At 38.2% G+C, this 19792-nt stretch overlaps 2 protein-coding genes across 3 annotated transcripts in view; one reads left to right on the top strand and one right to left on the bottom strand.

Moving 5' to 3' along the window:
* Positions 1 to 559: 559 nt before the first annotated feature.
* Positions 560 to 10056, bottom strand: gtpbp4 (GTP binding protein 4). The gene is made up of 17 exons (XM_042498287.2): positions 9898 to 10056; positions 8797 to 8967; positions 8574 to 8677; positions 8313 to 8449; positions 7946 to 8046; positions 7649 to 7741; positions 6706 to 6897; positions 5324 to 5389; positions 4964 to 5053; positions 4743 to 4853; positions 4561 to 4638; positions 4382 to 4433; positions 4191 to 4291; positions 2896 to 3093; positions 2249 to 2314; positions 1608 to 1751; positions 560 to 1384 (listed from the first exon to the last, which is right to left on the bottom strand). Exons 1-17 carry the CDS (start codon positions 9943 to 9945, stop codon positions 1232 to 1234), a joined length of 1905 nt encoding a protein of 634 aa, XP_042354221.1. The 5' UTR covers positions 9946 to 10056; the 3' UTR covers positions 560 to 1231.
* Positions 10057 to 11570: 1514 nt separating this feature from the next.
* larp4b (La ribonucleoprotein 4B) overlaps positions 11571 to 19792 on the top strand; it is a 45146-nt gene continuing 36924 nt past the window's right edge. For both annotated transcript variants that reach the window (XM_088085200.1, XM_088085201.1), the window contains exons 1-2: positions 11571 to 12144; positions 16741 to 16874. In XM_088085200.1, coding sequence (XP_087941326.1) covers positions 16794 to 16874 — 81 coding nt within the window. In that variant the 5' untranslated portion in view covers positions 11571 to 12144; positions 16741 to 16793. The remainder of the gene's footprint in view (positions 12145 to 16740; positions 16875 to 19792) is intronic.

Raw genomic sequence — 19792 nt, forward strand, 5'->3', positions numbered from 1 at the left:
ACCTAAAACAAGTAATTTTTAAATAATAGGTTTTTTTGTAAATAATTGACATTTCTGTAAAATTCAGCTTTGAAAAGCCTACCAAAGGGTTTGCAAGTTAGGAAATAAAAAAAAAAAACATTTTAATGATTAACAAATGCACCTTTAGGCATGTAAATTTATCTGAACATAATTGCCGGCCCCTTCACAGAGAAAAAAGATATTTTTACTGTAGGCTCTTATTAATGAATAAAAATACCAGCAGAATTAAAGAGTTGTTGACAGCTTGTACAACAAGTAATATATCAGGTGTGTGTCTTGGACAGAAGCTTGGAAATGCTCAAATTGATAAAAATCCATATAGACTTTGATCTGTCCACTTTCTCTATGTGACAGAAAGGAATGCCAACCAAAAATAGTAAAGTAACAAAAAATAAACAAAATAAATTTCCAACTACATACAGGTTATCATAGAGGTGAAGTTAAAACACAGAGGGGGTTTTATACACGGCATGACTTCGGCTTTTCAAGATAAAAGCAGACCTCATAGATGATTTATGTTAAACACCCTGACACACAGTTTAGTTCAGGTGAATATTTATTTGGCTCCCTTGTTGACAAATATCTTCTCAAGGAGAGACATGTAAAGGAAGTATCATCATTACTTCATCCAAAGCAAACCCAGCATTTCCTGAGCCACATACAAGCTGTAAGGTAAAAGTTCACTTAACTGCTTTTGCCAAGAGAAAAAACTTGTGAAATTGCATACAAATCAGTTTAACAACTACATATTTGACATATTTTTGTTAATCAGGATGTATGTTTGATCAAGGCAACCGCAGTAATTTCATAAGAGATAAACTGTCACACAATTGCTTTCTGGGTCTCTGCTTTTTCATTTAGTTTTACGATTTCTTTGATTTTCAGTTTTACTTTTATGAGCAAAACCTTGAGAGCTGACAAATAAGAGACAAACAGCTATTATAATTGCTAATCATTTAAATGGGTTGATGCATTTTCCCAGAGGTTTTACAGTTTCTTGTGGCACAGCCATCCTCAAGGATGACACTCTCATCACGTCACATAAATATGAAATGACCAGGGTTTCCTGTTTTCTAAAGAAAATATGTTTCTCATGTTCCTCTATTTTTACTTTGTAGCAAATGTATAGAATGAAGAAACAAACAATATGTCCCCAAAGAAGACTCTTTTCCAAAAGTGTCCAGGTCTCAACAGTCCAGAAAAAGCAGTTTTATCTGCGATCGGTGGTGCCAGACTTCCTCTTCCCGGCCAGGAGGTGTTTGGGTTTGAGGTCAAAAACGTGTCTGTCTGCCTCTCCCTTCTTGCCTTGGCGGTTCATTCCTTTCTGGGAGTTCTTCATCATCTTCTTTGCCTTCTTTGCCATCTGAGGAACAAACAAAGAAGACACTGACATGAGTTATCTTCAAAATAAGTTTCAGAATCAGGATTTATTTAATGCACCACTGCCTTGTTTTTCCCACATTAAAAAAAGAGGTGACAGTTTCTCAGAAATAATGTTAATTAGTCTTCCACATAAAATCCAGTTAATTATCTTTTAGAGTTAGGATGACAAAGAAACTAAGCTAAGTAAAGACACTGTCACATACCTTTGGATCTCTTAAACCAGACTGGTCTCGTGGTGGACGGGAGGCACTCTGGCTGCGGACTTTGGAGGTCGGAGGGGCTGAAGCTTCACGTTTACGTTTCTTAGCGATGCTGCGGGACCGTCGGGCTTGTTGTGCATAGTGGCTCTAAAAGTGTAAGAGGAAAATACTTGTAAATCAGTGCTTCGTGTGGGAAAATATTCCTTTAGCAAGTTTCACAAGATTTACTTTATGAATTGTAAGGTCTTATTTAGTTAGTGACTCAATTCTGTCATGTTTTGGGTTGAGATTACACTGGCAAAAGTAGCACAGGACAATATTTGAATTAAAGGCCTTGTGATTAAAATATAATCTTGAAGTCGTGGTAAAATAGCTACTGAAAATGTCATTATTTTAGGATTTTTAAGTGCAACAGGGTGGCAGCCTTGACTACTGCAACTGTGAATCATAAAGCCCATTTACACTGTTGACAATACTCCATGTACAGTTCTAAAATTTTCTTTTCCTTTTCACAAATGTGTATGTGTAATATTTCTCACATAAAATTATGAACAGGACACAGTCCAAATGATAAACACTACTATACCACACTATATAGAGTCGATTATATTTCCTGTATTTTCTGATCTAAAGGAGGAACTTACACCGTCTTTGTCATTCATGTCCAGACCGAGGTCACCCATCTCCTTCTCTAGCTTCTTCCTTTCAACCTGTACACATTAAACACACATGCAGACACAGTGGTGGTTACAGTTGAATTTTGGTCATATCTACACTCAAACAAAAGCACACACTCGAAATACCTAAAAAATTGAGACATAATAATTTGGGTAGAAGTCTCCACTCGGTGACACACTCAAAGTAGGAAAATTTAAGGGTCTTTTCAAATAAAAAATGCTCTAGGATTATGCTAAAATTTTATGGATTATTTCAATTTTTTTACTCTGAAATTTGTCAGGATTTTGTTATTAAATTAATAGTTCTGTTTTGCTTTAAATGTATGGGGAAAAAAAAGAACTACGAACCTAACCGCTTAAGTCTAAAGGTCTTACACCAAGCATACAAAGTATATTTTATTTAGAAAGGAGACACCTATGAACAACCACAGTTAATGTGGGTAATGTCTCTGTTTTATTCCTCATATCAAAATTTCCTCTATGTTCCAACACTGACAATTATGAACTGATGCTAAATCTAGATACACCAGAAAACGCATTTACTATTTCTTGGATGGTTGAAGTTCTCTGTCGTCAGTACATTGGCGGCAGACATATATTTACGGCATCCTCACCTTGGTGACAGTCCTGGGCATGCGAGGCCCATGCACGTCCTTCTCTTTGGACTTTTCAACCATGAGCTGCTTCTTTTCGCGGATCTGTTTGGCCAGAACGCGGATCTCTTGCATCTCTTCGTCTTCGCTCTCATCGTCAGAGTCGTACTCTCCGGCTCGCTCCCTCAGCTCCTCCTCCTTCTCCAGCTGCTCCAGTTTCTGTGGGATGGGAAACAGAGACCTCAAATCATTAAAAATTAAGTCTATATACCTTTACTTTGCTCCTCTAGGAAATCAAGGAAACTAGATTCCTTTAGTTTTTTTTTTATCTAACTGGGTGAGCATCAGAGTATGCTGGCTGATAAATGCAGAGATGAGTTTAAGGAAATAGGCAACACAAATAACTATCACAAGATCAAAATTAATATGTAAAACCATAAATAACTGACAAAAAGGATCGTGCAGAAGATCATATTTAACAGACTATATCTATCTAAAACCACCAACCAATTAAATAAGACCAGTGTAAAGCTTTCGCATAATACGATAAAAAAAAAAACAGCCAAAGGGGACAGTTTTGAATTTTAGCACAATTACTTTAACTCTTTACAAAAGAGCGAGTTTTCTAATTCTAATACTTTTTGTAGAGACCAAGGGAGCTTAATACATTAAAACTCTTGTGTGGAGTTCAGTGCAGGCTTTAGGGTCTGCTAATAGAAATGAGGAACATAGTTGCCGACACAGCTTTGTCCCTTGACAAGATGAACTATAAAAGAAAGACTACATAGCAGTGTATAGCCTGGCTAAGATAGTTGCACCACATATAAAACAACCCATAAAACATAAGGCATTGCATTTATAGAAGACCAAGTGCAAAATGTGGTACACAAAGATACGTGGGTCACATCATCAGGGATGATGACCATGTGCAGCAGCAGGGTTGCAAATTGTAAGCAGAAGCCACATACTGGCATGTACATTTCAAAATGTACAGATGATGTTTTTGGAGCCTCTGCGAGCTCAAACGTTTCACTTGTCTTCTTTACTATATTAAGTGAACAACGCTGTCACCCTAAACGTGGGTGTGACTGATATTTTGTAAATGAAGCAGTAACTTATGTAAAAGCTGCTCCCTGGTTCAAGTTGCTGATTCAAAATAGACATTTTATTTTAAAACTTAAGTGAGAATCTGCCTCAGGCACTACAACCACACCCGAGGACATTGCGTTACTGCAGACAGCTGGAGTTAGTTTAAATTACAATCTACCAAGAGAGTTGGGAGTGGGAGTTTCCCACTTCACTCTGCAGAGACTCACCTTCATGATTTCAGGATCAATGTAATCTGCAATGTTGTGGCCCTCCCAAACCTCGGGGATCTTATCATGCTTCTCATCCTCGTTCATCAGATCCCAGTATTCTAAACAAGACAATATCATTATTGCAGATATAAGCGTTTACTTTCTACAAATTTTTTACTTGTGTTGCTTTAAAAGAAAAAACTTCTCACTCTGTAGGTCCAGAACGTAGTCATCACCAAGCTCCATCTCCAGATCTCTCTCCTGCAAGATAAACGATGAAATGTTTACTGTACAGTCACACAGGGCACAGTTCGGTGTGCCACGTCTCATTTTAATGAAAGCCCTGGTGTGACTTTGTCCTCGTGCCTGATGTTAACATGGGACATACCAGTTTGCGTTTGGGTGCGTCCACCTCCATCGCCTTCTTGCGCATCAAGGCTCCTTCTGGGATGAAAGGAGGCCTCTCCTGCAAATGACAATATAAAAAATAATAAGGCTTCATATCAGTGAAAAGCAAAAATGAGGATGTAATTTTATCAGACGTCAGATCAGACCAGGGCCCGTTCTTACCTTGTCATCTCTCTTGGTGGGCATGGCCAGGTGGAGCCTGTTGAGAACATCATGGACCTTCTTGCTCTTCATCTTGGTGTCAACACGATGTGCGAGGAGCCGGTCGCAGGCCTGAAAACACACAAACCACGAATCACAACTTATTCTCAGCAACAATGTAACACTTTATTCCTATACCCCTCCAGGGCTCAAGAGGGAGTCAGGAGTCTGCCGCAGCTCACCTCAGTTTTAACTTGCATGACTCCCTCCTCGGTCAGGGTGCTGGTCTCAATCACAGGGATCCCTTCAGCAGAGAGATCTGCAAAGATTTTCTGACAGCAAAAAGAACGACAGGCAAAGGTGTGACTATAAGGTCAAGTTATAGCTTTAATATTTGTGCTAATAAACCCTCACTTTCTACAGTTTCATATACAGATTTCACAAAAACAAACAAGTGGTTCTTAGAATTAGAATCAGCTCTGCAATATACTCCTACGTGTTATGCATCTTGTCCATGTGATTTTGGTGGGGGGAAAAACAAAATCAAAGCCTCGTCACAACTTAGGCAGATCAAACTGTGTCTTAACTGTTGAATCACTCACCTGGTTCTCCTCAGACAGCTCATTGATCTTCTTCACATCACATTTGTTGGCCACAATGATGAGAGGCTGCAGGGAGCGAGACATCAGCATTACTTCAATTACTTGCACTTTGAGGTGTTCCATTGTAAAGCCAGTATTTATTCACCTTTTATTTAATCCCAAAGAGAGTCATTGTGGTTTTCCCTCATTTGCTCAGAGTTTAAGGGGTTGGGTATAGGGAGCCTAAAATTTGGAAAAGCGAACAAAATGTATAAAACCCAGGTGATGAGCTTTTTCCTGTCAATGTCTGCAAGTAAAAGTTTGCACCTTCTGTGCTCCCGTGCTTATAATATAACAGAGAGGAGCTAGCGCTCAAAAGTGTCTTTTCTTAAAATAATACATTAAATTGATAAAGCATAATCACTATGCGAAACTAATTTTGTGCAGGAAATTAGACTGTCAAATGAGAAAACATGTCCTGCAGCCGGGTGCAAGAATTGAAATGTCATAGTCATAATAACCTAAAAATAAAAATAACTGCTGCACAGATGTCCAATCCAAGTATTTGCTCAAGTCAAATTTGAGAATTTTAAAAATTAAGATTTTGAGATTTCTTTAATTTACCTTTTAACCAAAAAGAAAGTAAGTATCTCTGTTTTTATGGCGAGAGTCAGTTCACAGCAGCCTCTGAGAGCCTTGTCAAATCACAGAGTGGCACAGCAAAATTCATCTGTGCATCACAAAAAAAAAAAAAGGTCACACTCAAAATGTAGTAGTGTCAAAACTGAAGTTCTAAGGTCAACAAAGTCAGCACAGTTTGTATTTGGTCACTGGAAGTAACAAAATATGCAAAATCACAGTGCAAATTCAGTCTTTGCAACATATTCCACCAATTACAGCAATTCTCTGCTTTTTTTTTTTTTAATTAGTCAGTCACAAACGTTTTAATAGCTTCTGTGACCAAACCCTAAATCTCTAACAATATCAAACCCTTGTTAGTTCTGGGAACGTTTAAAAAGTGATAAATCTCGGCATCTAAATCCAGACAAATTCAAACTAAATCCAAAATCATCTCTCCTTTAAAGAAATCTTTATTTATTCAGGAAAGACTCACTGAGAGCTAATCGTTCTCTGTCCTGCTTTGCTCAAAGGCACCAAAGTGGTCGTAATAATGTTATTTTTTGGTATCACAGGCCCACCTTTAACCTCGAGGGCACCACATTAAAAATAAAGTACTTCATCCAGAAAAAGCTAAAATATTTCACATATCTCTTATATCAGCTATGAAGAGGAAGAAAACTGGAGTTTGCAAGTTTTCTGACATCATTATCACATTGATGAGTAATGTTGTCTCTGCCACTTGCTGCTGAAAAAAAAAAGAACTGTAACATCACACGTCTGACCTTGTTTGCAAACAGGGGTCGGATGTTGTTGAAGAGCTCCAGCTGTTCCTGCAGAGTGTGACCGCACTGCTCAGACACGTCCATGACGTAAAGAACCGCAGCTCGCAGGTGAGCCAGAGCCGTGATGGCCTGCATCTCGATGGTGTTCCTGTCCTCCAGAGGGTGGTCCAGGATACCAGGGGTGTCTACCACCTACACACACACAGAAAAAAAGTTAGCATAAGAATAGCCAGTGTGACCGGACCAAAGTGTGAAATAGTACGGGAAAAGACAAATGCCTGCACATTAAACACATTTATAATAGCTAAACCTCTAATATGGCAAGAGACATTAAGGCTGTTTTTTTAGACCATAAAACATGTCAGCACAACACAATTTCAGTACAAATGACAACATTAAAACACAAAAGAAGCCTGTCATAATGACTCAGTCACTGCTTATGCGTTGAAAAAAGGGTCCTTTTATAAAAACATACTAAAAATATCTACATTACTTTATGATTATAGATGAGTTTGATCATTTAGAACCAGTCAAAAAGCCCAGTTACATTGGGGAAAAATATACAAACACATGTAAAACACATGAAAATCAAAATCTCAAAGAATTCAATTATATTTCTGGCCTATTTGTTAAATTATTAGTTAACTTTTAACACTTTGGACCTGGAAACATCAAGTAAAAGGTAAATACGCATATTGCAAATTTACGAACATGCATATTTATTAACAAAAAAAAATCAAAATGAACACATCAATGTGTTTTCAGCAAAAACACATCAACACGAATAAAAAAATAATAATATTAATAATTCTACTGCACTGTATCTCCAGTTCATGTTTATAATATAGCGTAAGTTAAAACACATATGAAGCAAGAAAACATGTCTGGGGAGGGGGGAAGAAACCGTGAGTGAAGGGTGACAGTAAGAGCTGGTGCGTCTTACCTGCCAGCGGAGATATCTGTAGTCCATGTGACCCACAAACAGAGACTTGGTGGTGAACGCGTAGGGCTGGACATCAACATCCGCTCTGGTCACCTGACAAGGAGGAAGACCTTTTACACCCTGTTAACTCTACGTTAACATAAAGGGACTGAAACCAATGATTCCTGTAGATTACAGAGAGCTGTTGAAACTAAGAATCCTACGTAAAGCAGCCCTTTAAAAGAGAATACTTAAACTTGAATTTTTCATCAGAATGGAGCAGTCTCAAACACTCATTATTTCTGGACAGCTGTTTACCTTGTTGATGAAACTGGACTTGCCGACGTTGGGGTAACCGCACAGAAGCAGAGTCCTCGTGTTGGGGTCAATGGTCGGCAAACGGGACAGATGCTGACGCACTGTTGACATGGAGATTAGTTATTTTCACATATTGCAAGACTGAAAAGACAGATAAAGGTAGAAAATAAGGCTAATAAAAATCTCTCAACTGACAGGAAAAGTACAAAAAAAGGGGACATGTCAACAGAAATAACATAGTAGCAGAATCTGATCCATCTGACCAATTTGAAGCAAACACGTAATAAATTAATTTAAGAAAAAATACTTATTTTCTGCAAGGACTCTGAGAGCATTTTGGTCACTATGCATCTTTTTAGATTATTACCTTGTTCCAGATACTCCAGACTTGACTTCTGCCGTTTCAGGATGGTGCACATACGACCTAGAGCGGCTCTCTTCAGCTGTTTACACCGGTACAGAGAATCTCCATACTTCATCAGGCGCACATAGTCTTTAGCAACACTGGAGGGGAGTTTAAAAAAATGAATTGTTAATTTACCATGTTGCTTCCTTCTCTTTTATAATTATCATGATTATGTATTAGATCTTGTTACGTGTATATTTGTGCATGTTTAGACAAACTTACTTATCAATCAAATTCTTGGCGATGTTTATCTGTCCCAAGGCCAACTTATAATGGTCTTTGTCATACAGCACGTTCATCAGATCAGCGTAGAATGGATGGATGTCCTGAGGGAAAAAACAACGCATTATCAAATTTTACAAACTGATCACATCGACATCAGACTGAAGTCAGACAAAGGGAAAAAAATTGTTATTTAAAGCACATAAGGAGCATCTTGACTTACGTCGAGCTTGGGGAAGTCAGTGAGGATCTGCGTGAGGCGGTCATGGTAGTTCTGCTGGGTGAACTTCACTTTTCGCATGTAAAAATGTCGAATGCGGTGGATCTGGTAATGTTTGTGTACCACTGTGGGCGTCTTCCTTTGTGTTTTAGATAAAGTGATGTCGATGAAATCCTGCAGAGAGGAGAACAGTTTGCAAAGTTTATGTGAAGGGAAGTGCCATTTTTACTACACATATTATTCACTTTATTACAAACCAGATACGTTTACCATTTTTGGCATTTTATTTTTGGGAAAGCACAAGATTTTTCCCTAAAGCAGTTTGCAGCTTTAAAGTATTTGCTTCATCTGTTATGCCTTGGGCTTTTACTGCCTTGTACCTTTGCCTTGGCAAATGGTGCTTGGCTGAGTTTTTAAGTGACTGCAAATTTGAGTGTCACATTATTGGTTTATTCAATCTATCAACATGGTACCATGCACTGGAACAGCTACTTAACATGTATCCACAAAAACATGCAGTTTCCCTGTATTTTCACCCAGAAAAATCTCGTGTAGACTGTTTTTCTTAAGACTTCTGCCAAAATTCATTAACAAATTTTTCATTTTAATACGTGAGTGCAAAAGCGGACAATTTATTTAAAAAACCCATTATATATAATGTCCACAACTCATCCATGTCCTATTGTCAATTCGGCATACAAGTAATACAAATAAAAGCTCTAAAACTTTTGTGACATGATTCTACGTATCCTTGCTCCTGGGGGGGATGAAGATTAAACTTCCAGATTGTTTTACGGTGTTTGTTATGGGACACCTTGGCTTATGTCTGCTTTGACAATTTTTGGACTAATCATCAGGAATTGGCTGTTTGATCTCACTTTTCTCCTTTCCTCTTCTGGTACACTATCTAACGTTACAAACGATACATGGACATACTTGGATGGGAACCTGCTGCTGTCTCTTTACACCAGCTCAGCACGTGTTTTCCTTCCCGACAGGATCCCACCATGTTTTCTTCTATCTTCCACTGTCTCTCAAAGCTCAACAACAAAGCAGCCAAAACAACGCCCGTTTGAAACGCTAAAGAGGAGGAACAAAACTTACCTTTGCGGTGGGAACCACCATAATCTTCTTGAAATTATAAAGTGCCATTTTGTCGGGACACGTTGTAGTCCGCTGACGGCACGGGGAAAGGAAAGCTCCTCTTTCCGTTAAAACCGGAAGAGACGCTGAAAAAACACTTTGGCCAGTTTTTCTGCAGATCGCCCCCCTGTGTCCGAATACAGACACGTCAAGAGAAGAACAAAAATTTTGTTTTTCAAAATGGTAAAAAAAAAAAGAGACAAAAAAAAATTATATTATTATTGAAATTATTTTACGTGTATTTTGAAATTCACTCTCTTGTACATTCATGCACACAACGGTTCAGCTCACTCATTTTAAAACATATAGTGTACACACACACACACACACACAAGTATTAAATGTTTTTGCTTCTACTTTTACACCGTGGTTGCTTAGCGGATAAACCTTAAAGTAAAAACTCTCCTTCTGTCATGTTGCTTTCACTGATTAAAGCCGATCTGCTCTGTTCCTGTATTATTATTACTATAATGAACGTTTAGTGGATAATGATGATAACTGATATGATAATTGATTAATAGTAGTAATAATAATAATAATAATAATAATAGTAATTATAATAACAATAATGATAATAATTATAATAATAAGAAAAAGTATTTAGTTGAATTTAAACTATTCATTCAAAGTTGAGGGAAATATCCATAGTATATAAGCAAACAATTAAGAGATGGGCTTTTTAGTGTAGTGGGAGTGTTTTGGAGTGAAAAAGGTGTGTCGTACAGTGTAGTGGGTGTGTTTTATTGTGGAGTTGGGGGCTCTTTGAGACTGCAGCCCGATCCGTCTCGGGAAATGCATAGACGCCTCCGGGTTCAGTGCTGCACCAGAGAAAGGAGAAATACGACGAGGTCTCACTCTGCTGAGTCCATCTGTACCACCCACTCAAACAACGGGTTTTACTAATATAAAAATTACTGCTGGAGCTTTCTGTACTGTACTGTACTGTAGTGTAGCCTATTCTGTATTGTACTGACCGTATAAAATAGGACTGTACGGTATACTGTGCATACCATACCTTACTTCACTACTTTCACTACACAAACATCCTCAGGGAACTGCTTTTATTGCACTTACCAGTTGTTTAATTTTTACCTAAATACCTAAATTTTAATTTCTATGACTTGTATTTATATTTTGCAGCTATTGCACTGCACCTGCTGCTGTAACACAAGAATTTCCCAATTTGGGATCAATAAAGCACATCTGTCTATCTATTTGGGATACAACCATAGAGTCTATAGCTATTTTCTCTGTTAATATTTTCAGTTTACTATAACAGAGGATATAAAGAAAACAGAAATCATTAACTTCTAAGACAGTGGAATTTTAGTTACTAAAAAATACTTAAAATGATTAATCAATCATCAAATTAGTTGTTGATTAATGTAACAGTTGATAATCGATCAAATTATCATTGCAGCTCCACTATCTATATCTAACCCTGGTCCTGGGTACTGTGTGTATATCTAGATGAAGTCTATAGTATAATTTTGAAATAGCCATTATTAAACGCATGCATTGTTTTTAAGGCATTTTAAATGGCACAATTTGAGGCCGGACGACTAGCCTCTGGTGAGTGCTCCATCAACTGTAATATAGACGATCTCTGTGCTGCACACGAAAGGGAAAGGAAACAGCGACTTCTCCATTCCGACCCCCCTCCCCTCCTCTCTCATCTTTAGCTGTACCGAGTGTTTGATCGATCGGAAGCGTTGAGACGAGTAACGTTTATTCCTCGGTTTCAGGGTGTTTTGGCTGGTTTTTGACTCCCCTTCCCACAAAGCCTGTTGTTGACCGTGAGGAATTTGCTTCGCGTGAAATTTCCAGGCGCCAGATTTATCGAGCACAAAGTTGACAGGCAAGCTAGCTAGCTAGCCACCTAGCTAACTCTTGGCTAGCTTACTCGCTAACTAGCTTGCAGTGCTGGTCGGAGAAGCCCATTTTTTGCAGGCAGTTTTGGGGGGCGTCGATTTGTCATTGCACTGCAACTAGTCGTGGTCACCCCCCTCCCCCCTGAAATCTGAAGGCTATTTGCGGTTAGGTTTAGAGCGGTAAGCCCGTTGCTCCTAGCTAGCGTGCTCGATATAGCCTGCTAGCTAATACCCTGCGTATTTAGCCTGGAAGCCAACTCAAGGCCTCAGTCCAGCACCACCATCAGCTGCCACTACCACCACAGTATTTGCATTGCCGTGCAGTGAGAGTTGACAGGTGAGTAAGAAACTGTTTTCCAACTTATTCTTGTTTCAAATTGGATTAACAGTAAAGCAACAAACACGGAGACAGATACTGTTATGTCCCTGCTCTCTTAACTTGGGCAAAGTTAGCTTGCTTGCTAACTAAATATTAGCCTGATTCAAAACGATGGGGGGGAGGGAGGTTGGGGAATCCGCGAAATCACGCCGGAGGTCGCCATCTTTCATTGGATGCTACGGCAAGCCAGCTAACTAGACATGGCTGCTACTTTCTAGCAAGAGTCAACTTTAAAACACAATGTAAGGGCGTGTTTAAGATTGAAACACCTCCCTTGTTGTTCATCTATTACCCAAATTCAGCCTGTACTTCGCTCCCATGGAGTCTGCATATTGCTAAGTGAAGGAGGAGTGTCGCTGTGCATGGCCCCTTGGCATGGGCATGGCATGTGAGCTGCAGTCTTTCTCGGCTGTGTCAGCTACTAAATGCGCCTGCATTGCGTCTTTAGTAGAAGTTGCAGCGATCGACTAGTAAAGTTGACGCACACAAACTCATTTGAAGCGAGCTGTAGCCTCGCTGGATGGAGATAAACATTGTTTTGAACACCCCCACAGGAACATGTAGGATGCTTGGTGACCATCCTCCACCAGCGGTAACCCATCGACTATAAATAAACCCCTTTGGCCCCCTGTTGCATTTTTCTCCACAAGGCTTATTTTGGAACAACAGGGTAGCATTTGTGTTATAAATCACCTCTTGTGATTATGCAGGGTGGAAACCAGGCAGAGGATGGAGGAGGAGGACCAGCAAAGCGTGTGTTTTGGTTCGGGCCTTGTCTAGACATTATGATTGACTCACTGCATTTGTAGAGGAAATGACATGTGCAGTGGCCAGGGTCAGTCTTTTTATGGGATGTATCAGGTCAAACTGCATTGTAAACGTTGCCAGGAGTCTTGTGATTACCCTCTGCCCTACATGACATAAATATCAAGACTTGGTCACTCTCAAAACAGTTATTTTTTGCATCGTGCTGCATGGTTGATTGTGTGTTTGTGAAAAGTATTGGCTTAAGCAGTTTATGAACACAATGTGGGAAGCATTGATATTTATGTTATGTTCTGGTTAACTTGTGGATCCCTAAACTATGTGGTTTTCAGGGATAGAGGAAAGACAACCTTGTTTTAAGTTGAATATTGTGCATTTTTTGGATCTATGGTGAGTTTTGTGACTCCTATGATCCCTCATGAAGTCAAACATTGGGAACCGGCTGTTGAGTTCACACAGCTTATATATGACAGCTGAAGTGTATAGTTTTCAAAACACAACAAACTGCCAGGATTTGCAGTAGAGTGGGATGTGTGTTGCCAAGTTTTGATCAGCTGCTCAGTTTTTTTGTTTGTTTTGTTTGTTTTTTTTTTTTTACAGAAAAGGCCTCTTTCCCAATTAGGCTTTTGAATGACTCACAGAAATCTTGGTCTAAATATGGCATGTAAATGATACAAAACCACAGAAATATATGGATTTAACATATCTCTTAACCCCTGTATTTATATTATTTGCAGTGCTATGGTGTGGCTATGGAAAACGCACACAAAAGTCACAGAAGTTAAAATGTACATTTCAGCTGGCAAACAGGTTTTAACGCCACTGTTCAGAAAGCCTGTCACACAACAGCTGTTTTGATAGCTGACTGGTATTGATGGAGAGATGTGTTTAGCCCCATTCATCACAGTGGCATGACACAAACACACATACACACACATGCCGTGTATGGGAATCAGTATGTGGATCAAAGGTCACCAGCTTTACAGCTATGCCATTCTTTTTCTGCTTTGTATGCAAACACAGCGAGGGCCCGTGTCAGAGACAGGCACCCGATTGTTGGTGTGGATTATCACTGCTTTACAAATGGCTCCAACAGGACAGAAAAGAAGGGGTTTCCAGTGATGTTTGGACTCGTTGGAGTTCTCCTCCTCACTTTTTTCTCTGAATGTGTAATGTTAAGGTCGGATGTAGAGGAAATGGTGAACCAGTTAGACTGCTAGAACTGAAATTGCTGCCTTAAAGATGCAAGAAAAGTGTTGAAAATTCAACTGAGTGCAGAAAATGTCACTGTAGAGCGTACACTACTATCCAAGATGTGGAGGTGATGGTCAGTTGTGCTGAAGCATTTAAATTGCAGATTGATAGAAAGTTAATTAAATTGAATCAAATTGTGAAATCCCATCGAACAGCATTTCTTACGTCTGCAAAGCCACTTTTTGCAGGCTCCTCACCCACGCTACAACTAGCATTTTTTTTGTTTGTTATCGAATAACCCACAGATTTTGTTGATATTATTTTTTAATAATTCAGTGTGTAAATAGTCAGTAAATGCTAAAATGAAATTGCCTTCACAAGCTCCCAGATCCCAGGTGACATTTTTATGCTGCTTGCTTTGTCTGACCACCAGTTTGAAAACTAAAAATACTAAAAAAAATACTTAACTCACACAAAACAGCAGTTATTCACATGTAGACACTGCAACCATTTTTTTTTTTGTTATTTTTGCGATTTTTGCTTAAAGCATTATATACAAGATTAATAGATTATCAAAACTGGTGACAATAATTTTTCTGATGACCAGCTAATTATTTCAGCTCTACTCTTGGCTGTTCTGTTGATGTTCATTTGCCAGTTTTGTCATCTCCTAAAACAAAAATAAGACCCAGTTGTCCATCACAGCCCAAATGGTCGCATATTGTTTTCTCGGTCTGTGCAAAAGGGTCATGCCCTTAAAATGAATCCATAGATTCATTGTTAATTTTATTTTTTACTACAAGAAATCTGACCAACAAACAGGGTTACCTGCGGCAAGTTAAAAATGCCGTATTGGGCTAGTAAATCTAGCAACTCACTTGCCTGATTGGGCAAATAAAAATTTAAAAAAAGAATTAAATCCTTTTTTTGGAGCTCCTTCCGTGTCCTTCTCATCTCTGTTAAGAGTTGCACATGCACAGTACTGCGGGAGCACTTGTTTGAAAATAACTTTGGGTAAAAAAGAAGTTCATGAGCTGTGTTGTAAACAAGCATTTCAGTTATTCTGGAAATAGTAGTATAGTTGGGTGGCATCAGAGGATGTGGGCAAAACTCCAATTATGTATTGCACAGTTCCCTGCAAGTTTGAGAGCAAGGGGAATAAAACGGCTTTGTACCCTCATATTTTCAGAAAATGTTGGAGTGCCATAACAGCTGACAACATCTCATATGCAAAGAAGGCCGCTGACAACCTTCCAGGGCTTTGCCAGTGCTTTTACAAAAAATGACAGTTAACCCAGTCTTTGTTATTTGATACTCACTAATAAATAATCAATATATTGGTAGAGGAGCAAGTAAAAATTACTTTAGGCATGAAGATTTCTGACCCTCTTGCCTGACTAAGCAAGTGAAAAAAATCCCTGACAAATGTGGAATCTGTCTGTGTTGTGCAAAAATTGGAGCCCCCCTCCCAGTAGATCAGGGGCACAGTACATACCATGAAGGCTGTGTCCTTACCTTGCCTGGGTTTGACACTGGACCAAGGCCATTTGTTGCATGGCCTTCTGTCACTCTCCTCTTACATATCCGTCTGTCACTATAAATAAAGCATAAAAAATGGCGAAAATATCATTTTAAAAAGTGCGAAAATTAAATGTAAAGTTTGATTCTACTTCACCTGTTAATCAGGTTGGCAAATTCAGAACGTCATTTTCCCTTTATATTTATTTTGGCTTGGCATCATGAGAGGCATGTTCTCATTTACTGTAAACCCAGTCAACAGGAAATGCAACATGTTTTTAACACGTCACGAAGATTTGAATTTAATCCAGGAGGCTGTTTGTTTGGTTGTTTCCATTTATATGTTTTAACATCTGTTTAAGTTGTCAAACCAAATGTGCAGGTCTGTCTGTGGATGTCAGCCTACTGTTAGATATTTACCTTTTAAACTTCACTCTACCTGTAACTTGCAAATTGAGTCGTGCTAATGTGTTAGCAGGAGTTGACTCTTCACATTTTGTCATCACATTGGTTTGAACCTGCCTCTTATAGTAGTAGTATTGTTTCTGTGTTTTGGCAAGAGTTGGTAAACTGCAGCTAAATCTGACATTAAACATAAATTTTGCCTATTTAATCAAAATATATATGTCACCTCTGTCAGTATTTACTGGAAAAGTGTGAGTAAATGTGAGTTCAGATGAATAACTTGGGGTCAGTGTCAACATAAAAGTTTAAAACTTTAGAGCTGTAACAATGCTTTTGCCGTTAAACATAAAGAAAAAAACAACTTCTGTTGTGTGAGCTCTGAACTTTTTTTTTTATTCACTATAGCATGCATTATTTTGTACACAAACAGGTATTTAAATCAAGCCACATTTGTATAAAAAAACATATAATGTCTCCCAAGTTATCTCAGGAGGTTGTTTTGTGTTATTTTAAAGTTCACTCATCCTCAACAGGCTTCTATTAAGTAACTATCGGACATTGCCCCCCCGGCCTTTTTCATCGTACACGTGTTACAACTGCTATTATGCCACAGTTCTGTTATAAACATCCATTCTTGGATCTAACTTGTTTGTCCCCTCCGCCCCCCTGTAGCTTACTTGGTGACACAGAGACTTCTCCCTGAGGAGCCAAGAAGCAGACGGCTCATGACTTCTGACCAGGACACGAAAGTTGTAGCTGAACCACAGGTGCAGCAAGTACAAGAGGCAAAAGAGAACTCTCATTTGGTGAGTTTTTACACACACACACACACACACACACACACACACACACACACACACACACACACACACACACACACACACACATTTTCCACCCTTAAATTCTCATGCACCTCGGTTGATTTAAGTCATTTTCCAGTAGCCATAAAAAATCCCCAAAATGTTGTTGTTTAGTTATAGTATTGTATTAGACAATTGTAAAATATCATCATGTCAAATGGAAGATAAACTCTTAGTTATAGTGATAAATAAGATTGTCATACATGAAAATAATAAATTCATTCACTTCCTCCTTTAAGTTCATGGAAATTGTTGACAGTACAAATTAATTTCAAATTCTGAATTCATGAAAAGAGAGTAGCTCAACAATTAAAAGCTAAGCAATAACCACCAATAATGTAGAAATTTGTAGTTTGGGGGTATTTCCCATAAGGGTTGGAAATCCTTTTTTTATCTTGGGATATGTAGTTTTATATTTGTGTTTTGCTTTATACTATGACACAGCACAGTGTCTGTGATAGAATATCCAGATGAGATTGTGAGTCTTAAAATAATCTAACAAATTAGATTATTTTCATCTTCAGGTGATATGCCATTCAGTTCAATCATAACTTAATAATGACTTTTAAAAGTAAGCAATTATCAAAATAGTTTCCAATTATTATTTGTGTAAATTTACTCAAAATAGAATACTTCACAAATCAGACTAATGCAATTTTTAAGAATCAGACACAACCATAAAATAATTCAGAGGTTTGCAAAATTTTCCACAGTGGTCTTATTCAAGTAGAGATATGAAAATAAAAACATTATGTGGAAATCTCTGAAGGTTGACATATTATATTTCCTCACAGTAAACATCACATCGCCCTCAGCTGGATGCTATCATGCAGCCGCTGTTCAGTCAAATCTAGTATCAAGTCAGATAAGAATGTTGTGTCACATGTTTTCTAGCTGTTTATTTGACTGATTTAAGTTGACTTCATTGTTTATTATCACATATTTGTCAAGTTATCAACATTTTGCAACAGAGCTGAACGTGAGATACCTGCTGTTGTGTCTTGTCAGTCATCGTTTGTTTTTATTGCAGTCATCTGCTTGATGGATGATTGTGCTGCATTAGAGGTTCAGTGATTTTTTTGTTTTTAGGTGGGTTTTAAGCTAAAAATGCAGCCTGATTTGTGTTGTATTGAGATTGTAGTTGGGCAGTTGACAGTCTTACCAAGACTGAAATAAGGAGTTGAAGAGTGAAATGGAGTTTGAATTTGGACTAGAAACTTGTAGCTGTATGAGTCTTGGCCCTGCATACACATGCTTGCTGTGTGGCTCCGGCAGATAGTCAGTGGTCAATATTTTTAAGCACAGAAGTTAACATGCACACTCAGCAGTAGTTGGCAGTAACTTCAACAGCGCTGTATAATGACCCTGAGTTATGCCTGCTTTATTCGGCTTGTTAATAGAGTGCCTCAGGAATGAGTCCTAAAACCTGGAAATGAGTTGGCATTTTTGCACCTCTGGTTCCCAACTCTCAAAGTCATTGGGTTTTTTGAATGGGTTTTTGGTTAGATGCCTGAAATAAGGTCTGTGGTTAACACAAGTCTAAGAGACTTTCATGTTTTGTTCTGTGACATAACATGTCAGTAAATACTCCCAACAGTGAACTTTTACGCTTTTATGTGTCTTATAAGAGGAGCTTGCTAACAAAATAGAGCTTGGTATCGCCACTGTTTTACTGAAATGATCTGCTTTCGATTTAGTATCGACTGTGAAAGAGATTCTCAGAGTCCTAATGCTGTAAAGTGTACAAGGAATTATTTTCAACTAGAATCGATTAAGAACTAGAATAGAATTTAATATTTTATAACTAAATGTAGTTTCTGGAACAGCAACAGTAACATTACAATGGCAAAATCTCTGTATAAACTCAATATTTCATTGGAAACACATCTAAATTGCCAATAAAATAAATCATATTCCTGACATCACAATACTGAGTGAGCTTTTGAAAGAATAAAAAACACAAAAGAGCTGTCAGTATCTGTCTCTCCCTCTGTCCTCTGTTCTGCTCTCTCTGCTGTAAAGGAGAGACGCTGTCTGCAGTGAAAGGTATTGCTGGTATATTTAAAAATGCGAGGCAAACTATGCGTACTGTAATGTTGCACATGAACAGTTGTTGCTGTTTTAGCTTGTTTGTAAGGATTTGCTAGAAGCTGAGGTAATGCGCAGTGCCTGTGTCAAATATAAATTTTGCGGCGGACTGAGAACAGAGCAGACGGAAATATCACTTTTCTGTTTGTTGACATGTTAATACTTGTTGAACAAGTGCATTGATAAAGTATTGGCTTTTTCCTTGCAAAGGTTTTGTTGAACTTATATTAACGAGCGATGTCATCAACCTGAGCAATTTTCTGCTCACTGTCTATGATTTTTAGATAAATAGAAATACTTTATTAATCTCGTGAGGGAAATTGTTTTGTTGCAGCAGCAAAGAAGACAGCAGCAACTAAATGAAATATTCGTTAAAAAGGGCAATATATATATATATATGTATATTTACAAGGACAAAATATATATACACAGGAAGGCAGAATAAAATAAAACGGAACAGAAAAAAATTAAATAACAATAATAATAATAACATATGTACAGTATGTACAGAGAACAAACAAACAAACAAAACGCCAAAACAAAATGTGCAAAAGTGAAGATGGATGTTTAGAAGACGCTCTCTAAGTCATAGTTAGTGTCCCTCCAAACTTGCTTGTTGACAAAGAGAGCATCATACCAGCCTCAACCTGCTTTTGACTGGTGTTGATTTCCCACACTGATTGTGTATAATAGAGAAGTGCTTTGTGAAGAAACATGAAGCAAAGGGGGAGAAAAAGCAACTCTCGTAACTTAATAACAATGACCTGTTTTTATTT

Source organism: Plectropomus leopardus, chromosome 12, assembly GCF_026936395.1.
Source record: "Plectropomus leopardus strain MGB_pleo_1.0 chromosome 12, ASM2693639v1, whole genome shotgun sequence".
NCBI lineage: Eukaryota > Metazoa > Chordata > Actinopteri > Perciformes > Serranidae > Plectropomus > Plectropomus leopardus.

What these genes read in the sequence shown, in the direction of transcription:
- gtpbp4 (XM_042498287.2), bottom strand. Translation starts at nt 9,945, where the DNA reads ATGGCACTTTATAATTTCAAGAAGATTATGGTGGTTCCCACCGCAAAG. An exon ending in ACAGATATCTCCGCTGGCAG is followed by an intron (nt 6,898 to 7,648) that starts GTAAGACGCACC and finishes GTGTGTGTGTAG; the next exon opens with GTGGTAGACACCCCTGGTAT. An exon ending in TCATGCAAGTTAAAACTGAG is followed by an intron (nt 4,854 to 4,963) that starts GTGAGCTGCGGC and finishes GTGTGTTTTCAG; the next exon opens with GCCTGCGACCGGCTCCTCGC.